Raw genomic sequence first — 25916 nt, forward strand, 5'->3', positions numbered from 1 at the left:
TCCGGTTAGCCGAAGAATCACCTACGCGACGAACTACGTGAAGAGATCAGCGTTGAGCCGATTTGTCCTGTGGAAGGCGCCTTCCATGGCTAGAAGGTGCCTTCGATGAACAGTATGAAAGCGCCTTCCAGCCTTTGAAGGCGCCTTCGATGAACATTATGAAAGTGTCTTCCAATCTATTGAAGGTGTCTTCCAAGTGACCAATAGCAAAGATAAAGTTTATCTTCGCATGGATAAAACTTCCCACGCTTGAGGCGCCTTCCACTCTATTGAAGGCACCTTCCAGCCTAGGATAAGATTTTTCAGGGGATATAAAAATACCCCTGAAACTAGAAATAAGACAACAACAGAACTACAAGTCTTGTATTTACTTCCTAGTCATTCTGTGAGCTGTCAACATCTGTAAGAGGTTATTCCGCCTTCAACAAAGGAGTTTTCTAGTGTAACTTTCTTTAACGCCTTGAATTAAAAATCACCTAGGTTGTAACCAAGTAAATAGATTGTCCTCTTACTTTTCTTTAATTGTTCAGCTTTATTATTCTGTTTATTATTATTGTGCTACTAATCAAATCAAAAGAATGAGAAGGAGTTTATTCTTTTTATAGGTAATTTAACCCCCCCCCCCTATTGTCAGCCCTGCTGTGGCAATACTTTCAATTATTAGATTAGATGAATTATTTTCTAATTTTGAGTTACATGAATAGACTAATGTATGCTCGGTAGAAAAAGGTATTGTTTTAGTTGTAGACACAAGCAAGACTAAGAAATAAAAGCTCAAATTCTGACCCGGACCCAAAGATGAATCAAACTCAGAAGATGGCGATGAGATTACTGCCAGTCTCATCAACCTTGTACGAAAATTGTACAAGAAAAAGAAGGGCTTCACAAAATGCGAGATCAAAAAGGTGATCTAGTCAAAGACAACGCAACCAAGCCCAAACTCAAAAATGAAGAATGAAGTCACCTTCTATGGCTGCAATAAGAAGGGACACATCAAGATGAATTGTCTAAACCAGAAGGAAGTGAAGAAGCAATAAAAAAAGAAGGTGCTGCAAGTAACATGGGATGAATCATCATCGGAAGACTCTGATGAAGATCTTGAACAGATAAGCTTCCTCGCACTTCCGGCCCAAGAGCAAGTCATCGAATCTGAGTCTAAGATATAATCAGAAACTGAGTCTGAGCAAAGCCACAGATCCGCATCCTGTTCAGAAGGTTCCCAAACTAATGTAAGTATCTCTTTAATTAGATTGCATAACTTAATTTTCTACTTATCGAGAAAGTTAGCTAAGTCAAACCTCTGGGTCAAGTCACTCCAAGAGAAAGTCAAAGCCCTCAAGGAAGTAACTAACCCAATCTCCTTGACTGAATTAGTTCAAGCTGAGGAAGAAAATTCTAACTTGAAAAGACAAGTCAAGGAACTTAGGGACTCATTGGAATGGTTCACTTTGGGTTCCAAGAACCTTGACCAAATTCTTGGGAAATAAAGGGTCGTATACAACCGATCCGGACTTAGGTATAATGCCAAACATAAATTTAAACCCTACCTATCTCTTGTTAATCGAACAAATAGAAAAGTAGTCCAAGCATGGATTCCCAAGTCCAACCTGAGTAATCAAGTTGAACTCAATCAATATTGGATCCCCAAGGATCAAATTCATTACCTTGATAGACTTTATTGAGGTTATGATCCAGGGGAGCCAATAAAAAGACTATTTTTGTTATCAAGTAGACTTGTTTGATATTTAATTTATTGCTTTCCCTATACATGCTTAGATTAGGATAGATAAGGACTTAGGTTTGATCTACACTTGACTAGTTAGACTTAGGATTTTCAGGAAGAAAATTAAATATTCAATTTTTTAAAAGACTTTGTCTAGAAGTGGTTGTTATTCCAATACCCAAGAAGGCCTAGTGTCTCGCCACAGCCTAGAAGCCAATTATTAAAATTGATGTTTAATTGACTAAGTGGTAAACCTTAGTCTAACTCAAATGTAAATGAATCCTTAGACTTTAATCAAACTTGAAGATATAATTAACCATCTTACAAAACAAATAAGGTTCCATGATTGACAATTTAGAAAAAAAAAGATGAGTTGGATCTAGGTTTAAGATTAGTTAATTAAAAGCTTAAACCTAACTTAATCAAAGAAAATTAATCAACCTCAATTTAAATTTAAATATTTTTAAAATATTAAATTCAAATTTCAATCTGAATTATTTTTCAAATGTTAATTAATAATAATTAATATTCAAATTTTAATCTTAATTATTTTTCAAATGTTATTTAATAATAATTAATTTTAAAATTTTAAAATCTTAATTGTTTTTTAGATATTAATTAATAATAATTAATTTTTAAAATTTTAAAATCTTAACTATTTTTAAATGTTAATTAATTTTTAAAACATAATTAATTATTTTCAAAGAAGTCCGGCTTAAATAAATTCAAAGTTCAATGTTCTTATGTTCAAACTTACAGTCAAATTCAAATATTCTAAAATTCAAAAATACTTAAAATTAATATTAACATCATCTCACACAAACTCATAAGCTTAACATGTTTGACAACTTAGAAAATGTGAGATGAAAAGTCAAGAAAATAAATGATTAATTTAAATATATTCTTAATTTTTTTTTTTTTTTTGGACTCTAGGATTCCCAAACTTAAATAAGTTACCTAAATTTTTTTTGGACATTAATCAAGGGAGAGAAAAAGAAAGTTAAGTTAAATATTTTTATTTTCAAATGTCAAAGTATTTTTCAAAAGGTAGTTAAGTTTTTCTTTGGTTTAACTATTTTTGAAAGTTTAACTATTTTTAAAAAATAACCTTAAATATTTTTTTTTGGAGGCAAGTTTAAATAGTTTTTTTTTTGGAAAAATAAATTTTTGAATTTTTTTTTATGTTTTTATGAAATCTTTTCAAAAAGTTTTAATAAGTTTTTGAATCTTTTACTTAACTAAGTTTTAAAAAAAACTAAGTACTTAACTAAGTTTATGTTTAAAATTTTTCAAAAAAAGTACATAATAAAGTGTTTTTCAAATCTAATATTTTAGCTAAATTTTTTATTTAGGAAAAAAGCCAAGTTCTTTTCTTAAAACTTTTATGTATCCTTTAAAGTTTTCTTTCAAAGTTTTATAAAAAGGCTAAGCTTTTTTTTAAATTAAAAGCTATAAATTTTTTAAAACTAAGTTTCAAAAACTATATTTTTAGCCAAGTTCCTTCTAAAAAGTATTGTTCAAAAGCTTTTTCACAGTCTTTAGCTATGTAATCTCCCTATTTGAATTTCTTTTACACTCTCCTTTTCAAAGTTTTTCAAAACAAAAATTCTACTATCTTAAAAAGAAGAGTTTTGTTCCAAAGTATTTTTTCTAAGACAAAGTATTTTTCAAAGTACTTGAAAAGCTAAAATATTATATTTTGAAATTAAGTGTTTGTTTCCTCCCTAAATTATTTTTGATATATGTCAAAAGGGGGAGCTAAGAAGGTAATTCTTTTCTTTATGAATGAATCTCTTAACTTTTGCTATATGTTGCATTTTTTGTTATATATTGTTATATGTTTTACTTAACTTTTTAATCAAGTTCTCATAATCAAAAAGGGGAAAATTGTTGGTGCACGGAGCACCAGACGATCGAACCTGAGTTTTGATTATGGAAAAGGGTTCAAAAGTTAAGATATTTTATGATCAAACAAGTGTGACTGAACTTGCATAAAAGTCCCAAGTGCTCTTAGATAAAAGTCCTAGTGGATTCTAGACAGGTGAAAAATCCTAAGGAGAGGTAACCCTAGGTTCTAGAGAGAAGTAACCCTAGGTTATGAAAAATTCAAACTACGGTTAGGCAATGAAGTCCTAGTTTGGGGGATTGGCAAAGTCTTGGCGGGTTGAGAGCGTTGGGCGAAATCCTAGAGTCGAGGACTCTAGGTGAAAATCCCGGGGGGCGCAGACACCAGGTGGAAGACTATGTTAGAGTGTATACTAAAAGTCTAGTTCTTTGTAAACATTTATAAGAATCACATTGGTAAAATGCCTACATTTATGCTAAGTGTAGTTGTCTATTTAATTTATATTATAGATAACGTGGTGTGAGGAGACACACAGAAGATCATGTTATCAGATCCTTATAAATTATAAATAATTGCTCACAACCAAGATGGAATGGGGCAAACCATTGGAGTGGTTGTAGTACAATTAGGTATTAGTTTATATTGACTAATAAATTACACTAATACACTATGAGTGTATTGAGCATGACCAATTGAGGTAGTATCTTTTTATACTGACTATATAAAAGAACAATACCTCTGTTATTATGGAAGTGTATACTCTTAATCATGATATAATAACAAGCGCATATACTTAGTATTTATTTCTTTGATTTATCAGAGGGTGCAATTTACCTCGTTAAATCAATAGGTCCGATAAGTTGGGAAATGATATTATTTATATGATGTGTTGTTGATTATAGAATGAAACTGTGTCCTAGTAATCTAGGTTGATGATGTCTCCTTGAGGAGCTCATAAGGATTGTCATGTAAACCCTGCAGGTGGACTCAATCCAACATGATGATAAGGTTGAGTGGTACTACTCTTGGAGATAGATATTAATTAAGTGAGTTGTCAGTAACTCATTTAATTAGTGGGCATTCAATATCTTAAACACAGGGAGACTAACACACTCATGATAAGAAGGAGCCCATATAGTAATATGGGATTGGTGCGGTAGTGCAATAATAACTCTTTAATGGAATGAGATATTATTGATGAACTCGAGTTGGGTGTTCGGGGCGAACACGGGAAGCTTAAGTTCATCGGGAGACCAAAACCAATTCCTCCTCTCGGTCCCTGTCGTAGCCTCTTATTTATAAAGTTTTATATCCATCTAAACCCAACTTCTTACCCACCTTAAGGTGGCTGGCCAAGCCTAGCTTGGAGCCCAAGCTAGGGTCGGCCAAACCAAGGAGATATGGGTTCAAGTGGTGGTCGACCCTAGCTTGGAGCCCAAGCTTAGGTGGTCGGCCACAATAAAATAAAAGGGATTTTAATTTTAAAATCTTTCCTTATGTGGAAGTCATGATTTAAAAGAGAGTTTTAAAATTAAATTTTACCTTTTATAGTTTCTACAAAGGATTAAAAGAAAGGTTTGATATCTTTCCTTATTTGTAGATGGAAAGGAAGATTTTAATTTTGGAGAAAATTTCCCTTATTGTAATCATCCACATGTTTTAATAGAGAGATTTTAATTTATAAAAGTTTCCTTTTATAACCAACCATGAAGGGAATTTTTAAAGAGAAATTTTTATTTTAAAAATTTCCGAAAATAGTTTTAATTTTGTGTTTAAAACTTTCCTTGTTTGGAAGACTTGTAGGGGTCGACCATTAAAAGAATAAAAGGAAATTTTTAATTAAATTTTCCTTTTATTGGCAAGGAAAATAAGAAAGTTTTAATTATGTTTAAAACTTTACTTATTTACCAAGACCAAGGAATATAAAAGAGAGGGTAGAGGTGCCTCACTTTACAACAATACATCTATTATTCCTCTCTTCTAATTCCGTGGTGGTCGGTCCTCTCCTCTCTTCTTTCTCTCTTCTCCTTTTGTTGAGGCGAGCGACACTTGGAGGGTTTGCTTCATCTTGGTGGTCGGTTGCTTGTGGAGAAGAAGAAGAGAAAGAAAGCTTCCCTTGAAGAATAGTTGGTGGCCAAAACTTGCAAGGAGAAGAAGGAGGCTTGGATGGATTCTCATCTTGGTAGATTGTCGCTCATACGACGTCCGAGATAAGAAGAGGAATACGACATAAGATCATGAGGTCTATAAGCTACAAAGAAAGGTATAACTAATTGTCTTGTTCCGCATCATACTAGTTTTCTTTGTATGGATTTTTAAATACCAAACACAAGAGGCTAACGATTCTAGGTTTCGAATTTATGTTTCGATTTTGTGTTTCTTTTGTTTTTCGCTCTTGTGATTCGATTGTTCTTAATGGTTAAACCTAGGGTTACTATAAGGAGATTAAATATTGAATTTCATTGAAAGGCTTTGTCTAGGAAGTGGTGGATAATCCCATACCCAAGAAGGCCTAATGCCTCGCCATGTTTAACCTAGAAGCCGATCTCTGAAATAAATATTTAATCAAATTTGTAACATAGGTGGATTTGGATTAATAGTGTTAAGCATCGTTTGTGATCCAAGTCTAAACCTCTAAGAACAGATAAGTTGAATTTGGAATCAATAATGTTAAGTTTTGTTTGCGATTCCAAATTTAATTTCTAAATAACACAATAGGTTGTTATGAAAGGTTCAGGACTTGTACAAATTTTTTGTACAGGGGAACCGGTACGATATTCCGAGTAGCAACCAACAGACTAGACGGGTCGGGATCAGACGTTCAACATGAAGTCATGATGTCTCGGATGCTGAGCAAAAGTTCAGTCAGTCTGAAGGGCCGGTCTGGAAAAAGGTAATTTTTCCTAAGAGGAGTAGATGAGGACGTGTTTCTTGTTGAGGGAATAGTAGGCGTCAATTCTACCTAAGGTTTCTGAGAAATCCAAAAGTTAAAATCAGATAGTCTGGAGACTGTCGAATAATTTATTATTCATATTTTATTATGTTAACTTTATCTTACAGGGTATACTTTGTATTTGGACTAATATGTATTGCAAAAAGTGAGATGCATACAGAAAAGCTCAAATGAACAGTGTCTGAGATGCCTCTAGGGTTGTTGGAGGCGCCTCAGCTGCTTTAGCCGAAGCCTCACGTGGAGTGGAGCTAAGGCACCTTCCAAGCGCCTTGGTGCATGGATAGAAGGCGCCTTCCATGAGCTTAAAGGCACCTTCGTAAAGATAAAATTCGTAGAAAGTGGATGTTATCGATGATCGAAGCTATGGGGATAAGATCTAAGCTGGAGGCACCTTCAACAGCTTATAAATGTCCTCTTCAAGCAATGCATCATAAAGAACTCATTCTTACGATTCTTCTCTTGTGTGCTGCTTCAAGAACGATCCTGTGACTCCACGACGCGATTTTGACGATAGAAAGCAAGACTCTCCGAATTCCAAAAGTCGTCGATATAATTATTGTAAAGCATTCAAATTATATTTTTATTGTGTTCATCCTTGTAATTGGAATTCCCTAATTGATAGTGAATTGTCCAACGAAAGCGATCGACAATCACGGGCCTTGGAGTAGGAGTCGTCAAAGGCTCCAAACCAAGTAAAGCCAACACGTGTTAGCGATTGTTTTACTTCCACTATTTTGCTTACTATTTCCGCTGCGTTTAGTCTCTCTTTTCCAAAAAGTGTGAAAAAGTCACGAGTGTTATTCACCCCCCCCCTTTTATCACGTCTCGATCCTACATATGCTATGATACCATGTTTGCAAGACTGATCTATTTTTTCCATTTTTGCCTGTTTGGTTTACCGAACCTTCATTCGGTCGACTGATAAAATTGCTTGATTAGTCAACTAAACCTCTTGTTTAGTCGACCGAACCCTTGTTCAAATGAAGATCTTTGAGTTGTGAATGTGAGGTCGTTGACATAGCCTGATTCCGAGTTGAGTCAAAAGTTATAACCCTTTAAAGTTCAAGGGGTCATATGATCCTACAACACAGAGTTAGATAATAGATATTGATCCTACAAAATAGAGTTAGATAATAGATATTAAATATGCATGAGTATGACAGTTAGGACTGCCTTGATCTCAACTTAGAAACTTCTGTTAGTTTATTCAATTGGATCAGTGACGTAGGATTTGCCCCTTCTAGAACATGATCTCCCCGCCACTCCACTCCAGTTGCTTATCTCAACTTACCTATAAAAAATTGGGTCCTCCAGACTATTTAGACTTTACTGCCAAGAAACTACTAGGACTTTCTTGGTTTTAGTAAACAGCTTGCACACTTAGTCACCCCATCAGATAACAACATGACTTAACCTGAATATTTGACAACATCAAAACTCAGGTTTAATTTTGGTGTGCTTTGCACCAACAAAAGGATGTTGGGCTTCTTGGCCCCCCGCCACGAGCGCTTCCCGATTTACTTTGGTGGCCAGTGGAAAAATTCCATGGGGCAGGACCGGTCACCTCTAGGGCTAGTCAATGAGGCTAACTAGGTTTATCATTTTCACGGTTCGATCACCAACTATGGCGAATTTGTATAAATTTTTCCTCCAACTTTGGCACGCAACCAAAGGATGCCGAGTTTCTTAGTCGCCGGCCATGAGCACCTCCCGATTTACCCTGGTGGTCCGTGGAAAAATTTCGTGAGGCCAATCCCGTCACCCTAAGCTCGACGTTACCTAGTCTGGTTAATCATTTTGCCCCGGGGCTATGGTGCAACGGCAGGGCATCTAGGTTGTCACCTAGGTACCAGCGGTTTGATCCCCAACTATGGCGAATTTATAAGAATTTTTACTCCAAATGGGGCGCACAACCAAAGGATGCTGGGCTTCTGGGCCACTCGCCACAAGTGCTTCCTGATTTATCCTGGTTGCTAGTGAAAAAATTTTGTGGAGCCGGTCCGATCACCCCAGGGCTAGTTTAGTTTATCATAGTCCTCGGGGCTAGGTGCAATAGCAGGCATTCAGGTTGTCACCCAAGTACCCATGATTTAATCTCAAGTTATGATGAATTTATAAGAATTTTTTCTACAAATAAAATGCACAATCAAAAAATACTAGACTTCTCTTCATAGCTGTGTTCATAATAGAGGTAGATTTTGGAGTACAAAAGATAAGAAAACAAAAAAAAAAAGCAAAAAACAATAAAATAAAACTAGACAGATTCTTGTGGATATCTTTATGCTCAAGTAGTTTGATATTTCTACCCTTCATTTAAATGGAGATGATTAATTTGATCCTACAGAAATTTTTTTCTAACCGCCAGGCCATGAGAGACTGCATCACTAGACATTGTTATATAGAAATTGCTCACCTTGGACAAGTCTCCACGGTATGTGTAAATATATATAATTGAAAAAAAAGTCTCCCAGATTATTTATTTATATCAGCTTCAAATCAAACATCGATAGTATTGTTTCACCCAAGGATCAGTTGATTGATTTCACCATCAGTAGTCGATTGTTGCATCAAATCGATAGCGTATCCAAACATTAACTTGCTTTAATCTCATTGAAAATGCTTACTTTAATCTATAAATAGACCACCATAATTATTCATACTGAAAATATATAAAACCATCAACTTGTCATATATAAAGTCTCCAAGGTTATATATATAAATTTGCTATCCTGTTTGAACTATTGGGATGGTTGGACGACTGGGCCACCGAATCACTCATTATATCAGATTTACCTAGTAGGTGAATTGGAAAAAGTCATCTACCTCTAAAATTAGTCAGGCCGAAGGTCTGATATTTGGATTATTAAAAAAATTGATTGTAAGATATTTTTTATAATCAAATTAAATTTCGCTTGTTTGTAGCTATTGGATTCATCATCGACCCCGACGGATCTCTACTGAACCTGTGTGATCGATCCTTGTGAATCACATAATTAAGTGGTTGTTGATGGGATCATCGTAGCAAAAGGGAGTCAATTGGATTGGCGAAAAAAAAATTATGAAACATGCACAAAGATATATATACGTGTTAACTCGTCTCATGCAATGCAAACATTCATTGGCAAAAATAAAAAAGACAAATCATTAAAAAAATCTCTTTTTCATTTATATTAAAATAGCTAGCCTCACATCCCGTCTCTTTTTTTTTTAATACTCTTATTCAACCCTGTTATGGTAACTATAATATTATAATTATTATATAGTTATAGTAATTCAGGATCATAGTTTTTACAAATTGAAATCGTCGATTCAATAGTTCCTGATAGGTTAACTCTTAACATTAATCATCTAAAACGATTACAATTCACGGTTCGTCATGGTTCAAAATTATTATTAACTTAAAAAATATCTAAAATTTATAAATTTATTAAAAAAAATATATAAAGAAGCACTTGTATGACTTAAGTTATCTATGTATCTCCTATGATTTTACAAGTATACTGATCATGAATCATCATCAATAAGAATAGTTTAAAAAAAAACTCTCCTCCTTTCTTCTAATTATCAAAAACATTGATCTAACTGTTATAATTAATTATACTCTTTTCCTCTAGATTTTAAATCAAACTAGTATAAATAAATTATTACAAATTTGAAAGAATTTATTTTTTTACTCCCTTACTTTTCTTTCAACTATTAATTAGTTATTAAATAATTAGCTAACACATAAAAATATCAATTTGTTATAGCCTAATTGGTTAGGTTACTAGGTTTTCCCTTAAAAGACCAAGGTTTAAATCTCGGAACATCCTTTTTTTTAATAAATTTCCATTAAAAAATGAACCGACGGTTAAACATCAGTTAGGCGATTTTATTAGGATGGTTATGATTCCGGCCTAACCCCCTACTAGGTCGGTTACAATTCCAACTATTAATTAGTATTATCAAAGATAAATTATTCATATTGCAGTATACTCCAATAACACTGAATAAGTTTTTTTTTAAAACAAAAATGAATAAAAACATAATAGGACATTGTTTTAATAATAAATAAATAAAAGAAATAGACTTTCATTGATTTCATCAAAAAAAAACGTTTTTTTTGTTTGCTGCCGAACTTCATCTTAGGATGAAGATGCAATTGTCACCAGGAAAGAGCAAGAAGAGCATTGCTAGTTAGTGATTTTTTAAAAAAAGACATCAAGAGGTTATCAACCGTTTAGAAGTTTCCAAACTCTTGTAAAATAAATTTTAAAATTTTAATTTAATTAAACATGACTCTTTAAAAAAAAAAAAAATACACCCCAATGACATAGAAATATTCATACTATAACCGACTCCACCTAAATAAAACTTGATTGTTGTTAACAAGTAAAAAATATATCATTCAAATGATGTTGAATAAAATCATAAAACCATGTTATTCCAAACTGTAGCTATTTTTTATAAGTCCATATGTATAAATTTAATAATAAACATAAATTGTTATTAAAATTAGTAAAAATTTAAAATCCTTTCTATATTCAATTATTAACTATTTTTAGCATAAATATCATTTCATCCCATCAAAGTTGTGGAATCGACTTTGCTACAAAATATGCAGGACCGCACTTGATTCACTTCCCCATTCTTTAAATTCTTCCAATTCAATGAACTAGTGCCCCATAACAGAAAGTGCTCACATGTTTCTTCTCACATATTACTAGTTGGCTGTCTTTAGAGGTTAAAATTGGGACGCATACATTATCACATATGAATATAGTGAATACAACTTGGATGGCAATGTACTCGTCAAGTATCATATTATATGTAAATTCAAAATTAAAGAATCTTGCAAATTATTTCTTGTCCAATCGGGGATGAAAACTAATCAGACAAATTTGAATTTTCATTGAATTATTGAACACGCCGTAAAAAAAATTTTGAAAAAAAAAACATCTCAATATCATTATGACTAATACAAACCTGGCAGTCAAAATCATAATGTTAAGGAGTTGGAAACGCACAAAAGTTATCAAGATCAAATCCAAGCCCCATCTTAAGGTCAAAAGGAAGCATTGCGAAGCATCGCAACTAAATAACAGCATCCATTGTAACAATTCCAAAATATGGTTGCGAGTTGAAGTTTTAAATTTGGACAGGGGGGTGGTGCCACAGGCAGCAAATGCACCGGTTTCACATACCCACACTAATCTGGGATGGCATTGTGAGGAGACCAGGTGAAGAATGTCATCAACTCCCAAATACTGTCAACTAAAGGAGCTGAAGGACTAGTTTAAATTAGACGAATTGATCAACCTCCAAGTTCAAGGCACTGGGTGCCGCCGCCTGCAGTGCCAATTTCAAAAGATTACTACTGGATATAAAATTAGAGATGGTAAATACTTAAATTAATGCTCATGATAAAAAAAAAAAAATTGAAGAATGGGTAGTGAATCATGTGTACATGGATTAAAACGAACAGAACAGCAAGGCATTTGACGAGCAGAAAAATAAAATATGTAACTGACAATGTCATGAGCTGCTCAAGGCAAAATGTATAAATGGGTAAGGGCTGGTAGCTTTGATGCCCTAGGTGCCCACAGTTTGGCAAAAATTTAAATAATATAATACCTTCAACCTTGTACAATAGAATCTCCCAAAGGCACCACAATTTTCTTGTGCCATATAACAAGAGTTTTAAATAAATGCTGCAATTGGAAAACTCTTAGGACATGTCTACTTGAGGAGAGGAGAGAAAAGGACAGAGAGCTGAGGGAGAGAGAAGGGGAAGGGAGAGGAGAGACATTTCCTTTGTTTTCTTACTTGAAAAGAGGAAAGAAAGAAAAAATAAAAAAGAACAGCAAATTACATCTTAATTGTCATTTTCAAGGCAGTGTTAAACTAGTTTTTTCGTAACTTTCCATTTTCCATGTCTTTTTTTGTCTACTTATAGATGGAAACAACAGAGGATAAAAAGATCTTCAGATTGCTCCCTCTTTCCCATTACTTTTTCTTATTTTACCTAAGTAGACGGGAATATAATATAACTACTTTCCCCATCTTTTTCTTCTACTTTCGCTGCCTTCTTCTTAAGTAGACATGGCCTAAATGGAATGCAATATCAAATGAATTCTTACTATCACAACCCGCTTAGATCAGAGAACTAAGCTATTAAGTTATCAACTTTGCCTAAAATGATTAAACTCGAGTTAATAGTAGTTAACTCATCTAAGCTTGTAAAGCTTTTCCAATACTTCGTAAATCAATAAATGGGACTAAGTTGGGGGTGTTACACTTACCATATGATAACAAAAAATTGTTAAAGCATAGATAAGAATAGACCAGAACTAGGCACTTACTGGTACTAGCATGTATATAAATACCATGTCAATAGTAAAAAGATCTACCATAGCAACAAAAAAAAAGTTACCTCTTGGGCCGGACACGATCCTCTTCATAATCCATCATCCCTCCAGGTTCAGAAAAGATCTCTTCGTGGCCTCGTAAGTCCAAGTCGGCCTGCTTAAAGAGTTTGACTTCTGCCACCAAGTAAGATACATCGACGAACATTGCCATATTTCAAATACAATATAGTTTTTTTTAATTTATAATTTTTTATTTTATTATTTTTATTATAGTATAACTGAGCTAGATGAAACAGGTGATACTAGGCAATGCAAATGAAAATTATATATGTTCAATCTAGTTAGTTTGAACATTTACTAAATAATATATAACTATGAATACGTGGGAAAACATTTTTGAATTTATTGTTGAATCATCAAGCTTACCTTGAGGGATTTCTTCACCTCCTCTACCTTGTCCATAATTTCCTTCTTATGTATCTTGTTTGCCTCACTCATTGTGTCAGCCCACTTGATTTTCTCTTGGATCAAGTGGAGCAAACTGTCTGAAGTGCCCAACCTGTAGAATTTGTCAACTGAGTTATGTGTGCTACTGAAAAAATTGGTCAAAATAATCTATAGGCTCATATAGCAGGAAAAAAAAAGTTCCTGCAAAAAGCACAACTAATGTAGGATGTTAACTGAAAACTCTAGATATTCACAAAAAAAAAAAAAAAGTCAACCTGTAAAATGAAATTCTGAATCTAAATGCTACAGTCTGTTAGTGAACTTCAGAATTCAAACCATCTGTAAGTCAAAAGACAATCACAAAGGATGTCATAATGAATTTTACATGTATGATTTGCACTTTCATAAGGAAATACCTACTAATCTCACATAAATTTGTAGTGATCTAAACAAATATAATTTTGCAAGCAAGGAAAAATTGTCCCATAAGGTCATAATCATGGGCTATCCATTTTCATGGTGTCATCCTTCAGGTGGTAAAGGGTGTGGAGTTGAGAGAGGAGATGTTGATACACGATGGACAGCAGTGGCTATTGATCCCAGCAGAATAGTCATTTGTGTTGTCGATCATTCTTATATGTTTCAATGAGTTTATAGAGGTGAAAACATTTCTTTGAAGAACTGCAAGCTGCAATTTTGCATAAGTTGTTGCATTTGTCTGGAATGTTATTTGAAATGCGGAAAATGTGTAAAATAATATTTTGTGCAAGCCAGTCTATTAGGGTCTGTGAAGCTGGATGTGGGTGAACAGCAAGGAGAGAAGCAGAATGCTGTTGCAGCAGGCCAATGAGGGGGAATTTTGAGAAAAATGTAGGCTAATATTGAAAGTTCTTAGCATGCATTAAATCTAGAGAATTTGATGTAGGTTGAGGGGGTTTACATCTATGTTGGGGGAAAAAAAAGGGTTTTTTGCAGTGTGTTGCTGTAGAGGATCAACTATATTCTTTGTTGTTGGGAATTAGGGGACTTTTAAGAGATTCCTTTGGCCTTGTAGAACAGTGGAGTTAAGGAAAAGATGTAGCCTATGGTAAAAATCAGAAGTGAGCAGAACCATTAGGATTAGGATGTTGATCTTGGACATGTTAAAGAGGAAGTTGTTGTTCTTCATTTACTTGTTCAACATTGTAGTTATTATCCAATCATCATTTGTTGATAAAATAAATGTAATTAATCTATCATATGTAACAAAATTCATTAGCTTCTGCTAAAGTGTATATTGATCATTAGTTCAAGCATTGTTACCCCTGATGCCTGACAATGTACATGCAGAAAATGCATGAGATGGAGTTACATGTATTTCTAAATTCATGCTAATTAAATTTGTTGTATTATCATTGCGGAATTGCATAATACAAACAAGTGAATTGCATGTGTGAGGTTGAATTCATACATGTGCTGGTTGGACTTGGTTGTAGCTACAAATGTTGATAAAGGTGAGGAAGAAGTATTGAAAGGGGCAGAAGACAAGGCAAAAGAAGATGAAAGCGAAGGAGAAGACCCCACACTACCTAGGCCAGAGATCAAATCAGCAAAATTGATTCAACGATTCAACTGGTTGAACCAGTTGATCCAACAAATAGCATTATATACATAATTTTGAATCTTTACATGTATCAATTTTTTCTTATATATTGAATAAATATACTAAAATTATGATAAATTGTTTTAGTATGTAAAATACATACATGAAAAAGAATATAAAATGACAACTTAGATATAATAAATAAAATTTATTGTAAACTTAAAAACGATAACATATATATATATATATAATTCAAGATTTACCACTCCAAGGCCCCTAATAAGCAGTTAATAAACTTACTCAAAAAAAAAGGCTTTTTGTGAGCCTCAACGCCATGAACTGCAGTTTCACATGAGCAATCAAATAAGCATACCAACAAGTGATTTGGAATTAAATTCTAAAAATTTGGGTTTCACCATTTATTCTGGTTTTTATAGGATTTAGTTACTCTCAGATTTTTAGGCCAAACTGGGTCAGACTGGCCTCCGGTTCCCAGTTTTAACTGGTTGAACAACCAGTGCAGTCTGATTATGTAAACACTGGTAGCTGGAAGACAACCAGACCTTCCTCCATGGATGTCACTTAGGGTTCCATAATCTTGTTGATCTTTCAACCTCATCAAAGCTATTTGATGCTGTTGAACCTTGCTTGTCCACTTCCAATTTGGTGGTCATTTTGACAGTGTTATGCCTCTACAAAAGAGTGTTTTAATTGTTTTGGGAGATTAAAAAGCAGGTTATTAGTCCATGTTTGAAAGATAAAAAAAACCATGTTGTCTATAATGTCAAATTATCATCAAGAGGTGTGGGCATCGACTACATAGACTTTCACTCCGTAGAACTTTATGCAACAAATCAATTAAATCACTATTTATAACATTAATAAATTTTATTTTTAATTTTCTTTTAACTCTTACACATTTAACTGTAATTGATTCAACTAGTACAACTTTATCTATTGTCGCCTTTAAACAAGTTCATATGATCCATTTTTCTCATTTTATAATCTGTTGAAGCTTGCCCAAAATTTTCCTTAATAGTAGTGTTTTTTAATTTATATCTCCTAGTAACCCTCCACCCACATTTATCTCAGAATGTTCACCTCTGTTATATTATTTTTTTTGCATTTTCTAATTATTGCCCATGACGAACCAGTCATGGTTAGTCCCAATCCCAAATAAAGGAGGGTTGTGTTAGGTTATCAGCCCGCGTTAAAACTATGACAAATGTTTAATGAATGAATTCATTAAACTATTGTGTTAATGCTAGGTTGTTCCCCGGAAGGAATGCATTACAAGGCAGGGTCCGACTGTAACGTCTTAACAAGGACCGCTACATCTCCAGAACTCAGGTGTAGTGCCAAATATGCAAGAGTTTGTGTTGCAGGGTCCGACTGTAACGTATTGGCAAAGACCGCTACATCTTTATGAGAACTTGGGTGTAATGTTAAATAGGCAAGAATTCTCACACCATAAGTTGGATAAGAACAAAAATGATAGAAAAACTAATAGTATAAGATTTGGAACATGGAATATAAGAACCCTCGTAAATCAATAGAGGTAGTGGATACGATGAATATGAGAAGAATTAATATTTTGTATGTACAAGTGACAACATGGGTAGACGAGAAGACAAAGATGATAGAGAACTCGGATTTAAGTTATGGTACACAAGAAAAAGTAAAACAAGAAATGGAGTGGCAAGAAATGAAGTTGCATTATTGTAGATAGTTCGTTAAAGTAGTTAGAAAATGAGATAGAATTATAACCCTTAATATAATAGTGGGGAAATAAACTATGAACACAATTAGCGAATATACACCGTAAGTAGGATTAGATAAAGCTACCTAATCATGATTTTGGGACGACTTAGATGGAGTATTACAAAACATTTTGCCAAATGAAATGATTTTAATAAGAGGTGATCTAAATGGACATGTCGGAGTGAAAAATAAGAAATATAAGAGGGTACATGGGGTTATGGGTTTGAAACGAGAAATGAAGAAGGAAAAACTATATTAGATTTTGCGATAGCATATGATCTTATATTAGCTAATACATTTTTAAGAAAAGAGAAGAACACTTAGTCACGTTCAAAAGTGGGAATAATAAATCGCAAATTGACTTTCTTATAGTTAGAAAAAAACATAGAAAGATTTGTAAAGATTGCAAGATCATCCATGGAGAAAGCTTAACTACCCAACATAGGTTAGTAGTATTAGATATACGTCTCAAACATAGTATCAATAGAAAGAAAATATATACGATTCCTAGAATTAAGTGGTGGAAGTTAAAGAATGGGAAGCAAAATATATTTAAGGAGAAGGTAGGAGTACAAGTATTATGTGAAATAAATGGTGACTCTAATACATGGGATAAGATGGAATCAAAGTTGAAAATAATAGCTAAGAGTATACTCGGTGAGTCAAAAAAACATGCACCACTAAATAAAGAATCTTGGTGGTGGATTGAGAAAGTACAAGAGAAAATGAAAGCAAAATGAATAGTTTATAAGGAATTATATATTTATACGAGAAAAAATTTTAAAAATATATAATAGTAAAGAAAGAGACTAAGAAAGTAGTGAATGAAGCAAATAATAAAACTTTTGAATGATTATATCAAAAATTGGATACAAAAGAAGAGAAAAGAGACATTTATAAAATAGCTAAAGTGAGAGAAAGGAATATAAGAGATCTTATCCAAATAAAATGTATTAAAGATAAATATAATAGGATACTAGTAAACGATGGAGAAATAAAAGAGCGGTGGAAGAGATATTTTCATCTTCTTTCTAATGAAGGTTTAGGTGACCAACTTAACTTAGATAATTTAAATAGGTCAAATGAGTATAGAAATTTAAATTTTTATAGTAAAATTCAAACTTCAGAAATAGAACAAACTTTAAATGAGATGCACAATGAAAAAGTCGTTGGACCAAATGATATTCCGATAGAGGTATGGAAGTGCCTAGGGAAATAAGATATTGAATGGCTTGCAATTATTTAACATGATATTGAAAAAAAAAATATGTGATCAATAAAGATTAAGTACTCTAGTTCTCTTATATAAGAACAAGAAAGGCAAAAAAATGCGCAAACTATAGGGGTATTAAACTAATGAGTCATACCATGAAACTTTGGGAAAAAGTAATAGAAAAATAATTAAGGAGGCCACAGAGACCAAAAATCAATTTGGGTTCACAATAAAAACTATACATCTTAAAATATTAAAAGTAAAAATAAGATCTATACATGGTATTCATTGACTTAGAAAAAATTTATGATAGTCTTATATGAAAAAATCTAGAAAAGAGAGGTGTTAACGTAACATATATTAAACTAATTAAGGATATGTACGAGGATGTAATGACTAGAGTAAAAACTTTAGGTGGAGTAACGAAAGCATTTCCAATAAAGATAGGATTACATCAAAGATCAGCTCTAAATCTCTATCTTTTTTACACCAATTATGGACAAACTCACTACACACATTCAAGACACAGTACCGTAGTGCATATGTTGTTTGCAAATGATATTGTCTTGGTAGATGAAACGCGTGAAGCAGTAAATGCTAAACTAGAATTTAGGCGGAAGACACTAGAAAGAAAATGTTTTAGACTTAGTAAAATAAAGACAAAATATATGAAATTTAAGTTTAGCAATATTAGACATAATGAAACAATTGTTAAGATAGGAGATAACGAGTTGCCCAAAACCGAGAGGTTTAAATATTTAAGATTATTTTTGCAAAGCGATGGAGGGATTGAAAGAGATGTCTTACATAGAATACAAACAGGATATTTAAAATGGAGAAGAGCGTCGGTTGTTTTATGTGACCATAAAGTACCTCTAAAACTTAAAAGAAAGTTCTACAAAATCACAGTTAGACCTGTTATATTATATAGAGTTGAATGTTGGGTTATGACTTGAGCACATGAGCAGAACATGCGAATTGCAGATATGAAAATGTTAAGGTGGATGTGTGGACATATGAGGGTGGATAGCATAAAAAACGAGAGCATTAGAGAAAGTCGGAGTTGCATCTGTTGAGAGAAAACTCCGAGAGACATGTTTAAGATGGTATGGGCATGTACTTAGGCGATCAATAAATGCTCCAATTAGGCGATATGAAACTAAGACGCACACGTATATCAAACGAGTAAGATAAAGACCAAAAAAGACTTGGTTACCAACAATAAAATAAAATAAAATTTATTTAAGTATATATGATGATATAGTAGAAGATAGAGTTCAATGGCGTAAAATGATTCATATAGCCGACCTCACCTAATGGGATATGACTTAGTTGTTGTTGTATTTTCTAATTATCCAATACTCTGACTCATAAAGTGTGGGGTAATGAACCAAAATCGTATAAGTATTCTATTTTAATTTATGAAGCACACACAGTGATTACACTCTAAAAGCTTCATTCCATTTCAAACTTCTCTTTATCCTATTCAAGATATCATCATTAGTATCTCTTTGTTGTAACATATCCAAAATATCTAGAACTCATACTTAAAAAAATTCATATTAATTCATCTTAGGAGTGGATGAACCAGGTCGAACTCAGTGTCTTCCACATCTGTAGTGGATGAACCAACTAGATATATTGATAAAAAAAAAAAGGCAGCCCGGTGCACGAAGTTCCCGCCATGCGGGGTCCCAAGGAAGGATCCATTGTACGCAGCCTTACCTTACTTTTTGCAAGAGGTTGTTTCCAGAATTCGAACCCGTGACCTTTTGGTCACATGGCAACAACTTTACCGTTGCGCCAAGTCTCCCCTTCCAACTAGATATACTGATGCAAAATAGAAATAGAAATTTGTTTTTTGTCTTGGTTTGTGATGATTAATTTTAGTATGATCTTCACTTTAGGAGAGTAAATTTCTTGGTCATTGTTTAATTTTGGGGATGTTAATAAGTTTTGCTATGTTTTGATTTAAATGGTAAAATAATTTTGGTAGGAGTCTAATTATATTGATGTATATTCTAATTTGCATTTGGTTATCTACCTAGTTTGTTTGGGTTGAGATCTATAAAAGAGGTGTATCGTTTATTATTTTCCTAGTATGTTTAGGTTGAGGTGGTATAAATTTTCTATGTGGATCATTCAATTTAATAAATATTCCTCTGAGTTTTTGGTCATTTATCCCTCTATGTTAAATAGTTATCTCTTGTGCCAAGTTAACTTGATCTCAATTCTCAGTTAAGTCTAGGTTCCATTTTAGCATTGCAACATCAAAACATCAAATACATGATAGCAAATGGGATTTGACAATTTGAACTATTAGGTATACATAGGGTCGAATAAGTTCCCTAGTAAATGTTTTAATAATCAATGAGTTAATCTAAGCTTGTGTTTTCTATAGTGGAAAGAAGGGGAGGGGGTCGAATTGATCGAGATCAAGAAAAGGTGGGACCTAACTTTCCATAGTTTCCTATGGGAGAGAGTGGGAAGAAAAAAATTTCTCCACCATTCCTCAAATCTCTTCCACCCATATCAGCCAGAAATGATTGAAGGTATGCCTCGCTGGTACGCCTGACCCCCATGCAAAGGGCCCTCCATGATTTACCTCTCTTCCAGTTCGCATGGGGTGAGACTCCCGGAGTGAGAGTTATCACCTTTTGATGCAGAAATGATTAAAGACAGCTTGCAACAGAGTAAGTACTAAATAAATAAAAAAATAACTCGTTACTATCAAACTATTTTCTTACTGTCAAGAAGAAGAAGAAGAATACATGAATCAAATTCAAGTGTTGTCACGGTAGTGAAATAGTTTCCTTAGTATCAAGGAGAAATCTTTAATAAGAGCATGAAAGGTCACATAGGAAATATGACTATCACGTATGAATATCCCAGTCATTGCCAGTATGACAAAGCAAATAGCATTTTTCCCATAGTCAAAAAATGTATTGTCAAAAAAAACAGAAATTAACAATATATATAATAAATCAAGAAAATTACCAGCTACTTAATGTATGAATCATGTTGTCAAGTTGTTCAGGTCTAAGGTCCCTTCCAGCAGCAAATTGCACCTGTAACACAAGTTTAAAATATTTTGGAAAAAAACTGAGGAAATTGTCTTGGGAAAAAAATCAGTGAAGGAAATGTGTCCAACCTCAAAGCATCGTCGCAGCTGATCAAGTTTTCCCCGAGCAATACCCTGCACCAATCACAACAAAACTAGCATGAGCATATCAATCAACATTAGCATCTTCTAAAGCCTGAATTAACCACAGGGAGTTATGTGTCACCCTCCAACATTCTTGGTAGGTTCCATGAATGGTAAGTTAAAAGTTGTAAGGTTGACCGACATAAATAGCAGTCTCAAGACAAAACGCATGAAGATTTAAACAAATGCCCACAGGATGGTCTAGACTAAAATAAGTAGAAAGTTGGGGAGCATTTTCTCTTAGTAATTAAGAAGGAAAAAAAAGTATGAGGTGTATGTATTTTTATTCAGTCAGCATATTCTGCAAAACTTACCGCATACATGCATTCATTTATAAGGAAGTCTTCTAGCTCCCTCACATTTGAAACATCTAGTTCTTCCATGAGTTGGTCATAAGGTAATACCTGACAAAAACCAAAATAGATCAACAAGTTTATACTGCAATGTGGATATACTAATTGAGGATAACATTGTAATCAAATGTCTGAAGCATAGTTATTTAAGGCATAAGTCGCCCAAAAGCGTATAGGTGTCATGGGGCCTGAGGTGCACAGTGCAAAGTGAGGCGCATGCCTTATCAAAGTAAGATGTTCTGGGTATAAATTTTTATAATTCAAACATATATAAAGAATTTTTGTCAAAATATTTCGCTAATAAAATTATAGACCATAAAATATTAAACAATAATATAAATATAAAATTCACTTGCAAATAAATATAGTATACCCGCAATTCAAATTTTTTAAAAAAACTTCAAATATTTAAATCATCTAAATCTTCATCATCTTCCTTAATCATATTATTATCATTAGCACCAAATGTTTCATATTTGTATAGCTAAATCTTCATTGATTTCTTCAAGATCAATTTCTTCCTCTTTTTCATCGATAAGATTTCTCTCCAACTCCCAAAGCTCGTGCAACTTCACTCCAAATCAAATTGTCGTAATCAAATACTAAATCATTTCCTTCATCAATGTTATCATTCAATCCCCTCATCAACACATTCATTGCTATCGCATATCTCATCCAAAGAAATAGGATCGACAGTGCCACGCATATCATATCAACATCTCAAAATCTTATTATACTTAATAAAATCTAAATCATTTAGTCTTTTTTGCTTTAGCATGTTTTTTCTTTTGGAATGAAGCTTCACACAAAATAAAAAATTATTTTATTTTTATTTTTTATAATAAATTTATTTAACATTTCCTTAAATATTTATACTTACATGTTCAAAAGCACTCTAGTTTCATTCACAAGCATAGAAATAAGTGTCATATGCATGCTACATAATTAATTAAAAGGGTAATTAAAGATATGGACTAGGCTTTAAAAAGTCTTTTTTGGACATAATTTGCATCCGTATGTCTCACTCCAATGAAGTGAGAAAAACCGTGCCTCAAGCACGCCTGTCACCTCTCATAAAGGGCACGCTTAAGGCGCACAGGCGCAATAGGCTCACCTAGCTATGCCTTGCACCTAGGCATAGCCAGATGAGCACCTTTAATAACTATGGCCTAAAGAAATAACATAGTACAAAGGCATGTCTCTAAACCTAGAATGATCAATGTCTTATTCAAATACATGAGAAAAATTGATAAAAGGACTCGAGAATTAAAAAATGTTTAGTCATGAAGCCTTAGAAGCATATAGCACTTGTTACCATGGTTTCAAGTGTCGATTGATATCAGCCATCAATTTGATCATAAATTAATACTAATACCAATACAATGTTAGCAAAGGTAAATTCCATTATACCATCAGTACCACCACAATTTCAATGGTACTTATCAAGATAGGCCTATAACAACTTGTCCAAGCTAGTTTTGTACGATGAGAAGATTCTCTCATGTCCTTCAATTCTACTTGTCAATTGTGGAGGAATAAAAAAACATGATAAAGAGAGAGAAACAAAAAGGGGGAGAACAAACAATAATAAAGAAGAAGGGTGAGTCAATGTCGAAAAAATAAATAAATAAGCATATCTTATACTTGTGTCGCCCTTATTTCCAATTGTACTACTTCAAGTCCTAACTCCTAGTGGTTAACCACAATATACTAGTATGGACATGGAAAACCAGTTAACTAGATGTTCTCGGAAATTATGTAGCTGACCTCACTACATTGCTTGTAATATTTTTAACTTGTTGCTATAAAATTTTAATTTAATTGACTTTTAATTTTAAATACTAGAGATTTATATTTAGACATGAACAAGCTAAATGAAAAGAGAATCATAGAATTAAATCTCATTTAAATTGATGTTGACAAGCTACAAAGCATGTTGACATGTTGAGTGTCAGCGTAATATAATGTTAAAAGCATATCATTCGACCAAGAATCGAAACTACAACAAGATTATACTTCAAACCTTGCTTATCACAACTTAAAATCATTAATGAGAAGGTACAACTCATTAATCAAAGTTATTATTCATTTGCATACCCAATTGAACTCAAAAATTGCTAGAATATACTTAGAGACTTCAAAAAGCAATCACAAGCAGCATGTGACCTGTGAAGGAAACACAGCAAAACATGCAGTACAAACTACAGATGCATGTGCAAATGATAATGTTGTTAAGAAAAATTCAAATCAAATTATATTCATAAACCTGTAGTATAAATACAGAATCCATAATGATTTGTCTACAAATAAGATCAATTTGCTATAAAATTGAGAGTACATGCATAGATTTGTTAAAAATCAGAATTACTAGATTCATTAAAACCTCAAAAATTTGCACTAGATGTATCAATTAACCCCTAGTTAAAAGGGGAAAAAACAAATAGTAGAAAGCAGAGATGCCACCCACAAAGAACTTGTAAGATGAACTAAAGGTGCACTTATGATCATCATATCAAATGGAAGTCGTTGCTCCACTAGAATATATCAAGACAAAAAGATGGTGAATATATATCCACCTTTTCTGTCTCAGCCAAAGTCAATACAGTGAGTTGCTTCAGCTTACGGATTTGATCAGGTAATAGAGTCGGAAGGCAACCAACATTACCTGTAATGATGTCAAGTTAACCAATTTAAGGGCCATTTATATGTTATAAATCAGAGTTATTACAAAAAAAGAAGTATCATTATTGTTTAATCATGTTCACATGTAGAAGAAGACATTCCATTAGAGAGCATATACCATAAGAATGATAACTAGAGGCATACCAGTATAAAGTTCATTTTTTCATTTCAAATGATTAAATGATTCAGGTGTTACAACCAATCTATAAGACTTATTTACACTAACAGTACAGTTGATATGAGGCGGTAGCTTAAACAACTTATATTATTATCACCTAGCATAAAGAAAACTAGAGAAACAACAGTAGATATACTTCTTTTTTTTTGGGGTTTCATTCCAAATTATTAAGTGATCCATGTATCATGGTGGTACAACCAATCAATAACTTATTCTTACTGATGGTACAGTTGATGTGAGGCAGTAGTTTAAACCCCTGAATAAAACCATACTCATGCAATTTATTAATTAGAGATCGAATACATGAATTTTCTTCATTAGGGAGCATTTTATTAACCAGATAGCCAGTGCATAAATAGATAGGATAAACAAGCACAACGAACAATCATAGATCAGAGTAACTACTGTAAGGAATTTATTATTGTTGAATTTTACTGAAAGTTAGCCAGCCTATTTAGAATTAAATCAGGATTTTCCTAAATCTGGATTTTATCCTATAATATGGATTTTCCTATATTGGATAATCTGGAGTTTATCTTATAATCTGAATTTTCCTAATAGGATAATCTGGATTTTTCTGTATTGGATAATCTGAATTTTATCCTATAATCTAGATTTTCCTATATTGGATAATCTAGATTTTATCCTATTCTGGATTTTCCTATATGGGATGCCTTAAGTTTAGGATGATAACTAATGGTAATATCCTTCCTTGTTTTAGGAATTTGTTAGTATGTTCAGCCATGTAAATCATGTATATATTAGGATATATTATTCTCCAATTGAAATAATGATCTTCCTCAAAAATTCTTTATGATATCAAAGTAAGGATCTTTGAAAAACCCTAGCTTCCATTCCTAACCGTCCCCCGTGGTCAAGTACAGCATGGCAACCAAAAAATTCTGCTTTACCTCTTAAAGTATCTTCTCATTCCAATCAAATATCTGCTCTCCCAAATTTTGGGAATTCTAAAACTCTAAAAATACCTCTTCTCATCACCAACATGGTAACATGCATGCACAAGCTAGTAACTCACGTTTTGCATTCTCGATGTGGGGTAAACGTTCAAAACATTGGATTATTGACTAGGGCTGCGGGACCATATGACGGGAGATGAGTCCCTCTTTCATGATAATCAATCATGTCACACCAATCTTACCGTGTGCATTGTTGATGGTTTTCTATTCAAGGTGGCTGGGACTGGATCTATTCAACTCTCACCCAAAATTACTCTCAAAGCCGTACTTCATGTCCCTAAACTTGAGAGCAACTTAATGTCCATTAGTAAGTTGACTCATGATCACAATTGTTCTACTAAATTTCTTCCAAATATGTCTGTTTTTTAGGAATTGGGTTCGAAGAAGAGAATTGGCAGTGTTGACATGTGCTCTGGACTTTATCTCTCCAAGACACCTCAACCTGGAAAACCCTAGTGGTGAGTAGTGATTTTTCAAAGGCTAAATCAGTTTCTTATTCCAGTCCTAAGTGTCTTTAATTCAAATATCAATACAGATAGTGAAGTTATGTTATTGCGCTATCAATTAGGTCATTCAAACTTTATGTATCTTGAAAGGTTGTCCCTCACTTATTCATCAATAAAAGTTCAAAATTATATAAAGTGAGATT

At 33.2% G+C, this 25916-nt stretch overlaps 1 protein-coding gene across 4 annotated transcripts in view; it reads right to left on the reverse strand.

The window, feature by feature from the left end:
- Positions 1–11389: 11389 nt before the first annotated feature.
- The window catches only part of LOC122056459 (COP9 signalosome complex subunit 7-like), a 31821-nt gene continuing 17294 nt past the window's right edge, over positions 11390–25916 (reverse strand). Inside the window, exons 3-9 of one of the 4 annotated variants that reach the window (XM_042618422.1) lie at positions 24007–24095; positions 21392–21481; positions 21024–21068; positions 20870–20940; positions 13296–13428; positions 12935–13023; positions 11390–11850 (exon numbers count right to left, since the gene is read on the reverse strand). In XM_042618422.1, coding sequence (XP_042474356.1) covers positions 11829–11850; positions 12935–13023; positions 13296–13428; positions 20870–20940; positions 21024–21068; positions 21392–21481; positions 24007–24095 — 539 coding nt within the window. In that variant the 3' untranslated portion in view covers positions 11390–11828. Of the gene's footprint in view, positions 11851–12934; positions 13044–13295; positions 13429–20869; positions 20941–21023; positions 21069–21391; positions 21482–24006; positions 24096–25916 lie in introns of all 4 variants that reach the window. The other 3 variants (XM_042618421.1, XM_042618424.1, XM_042618423.1) reach the window with 3 other exon arrangements.

The sequence above is a fragment of the Zingiber officinale genome, chromosome 3B (genome assembly GCF_018446385.1).
Source record: "Zingiber officinale cultivar Zhangliang chromosome 3B, Zo_v1.1, whole genome shotgun sequence".
Lineage (NCBI taxonomy): Eukaryota > Viridiplantae > Streptophyta > Magnoliopsida > Zingiberales > Zingiberaceae > Zingiber > Zingiber officinale.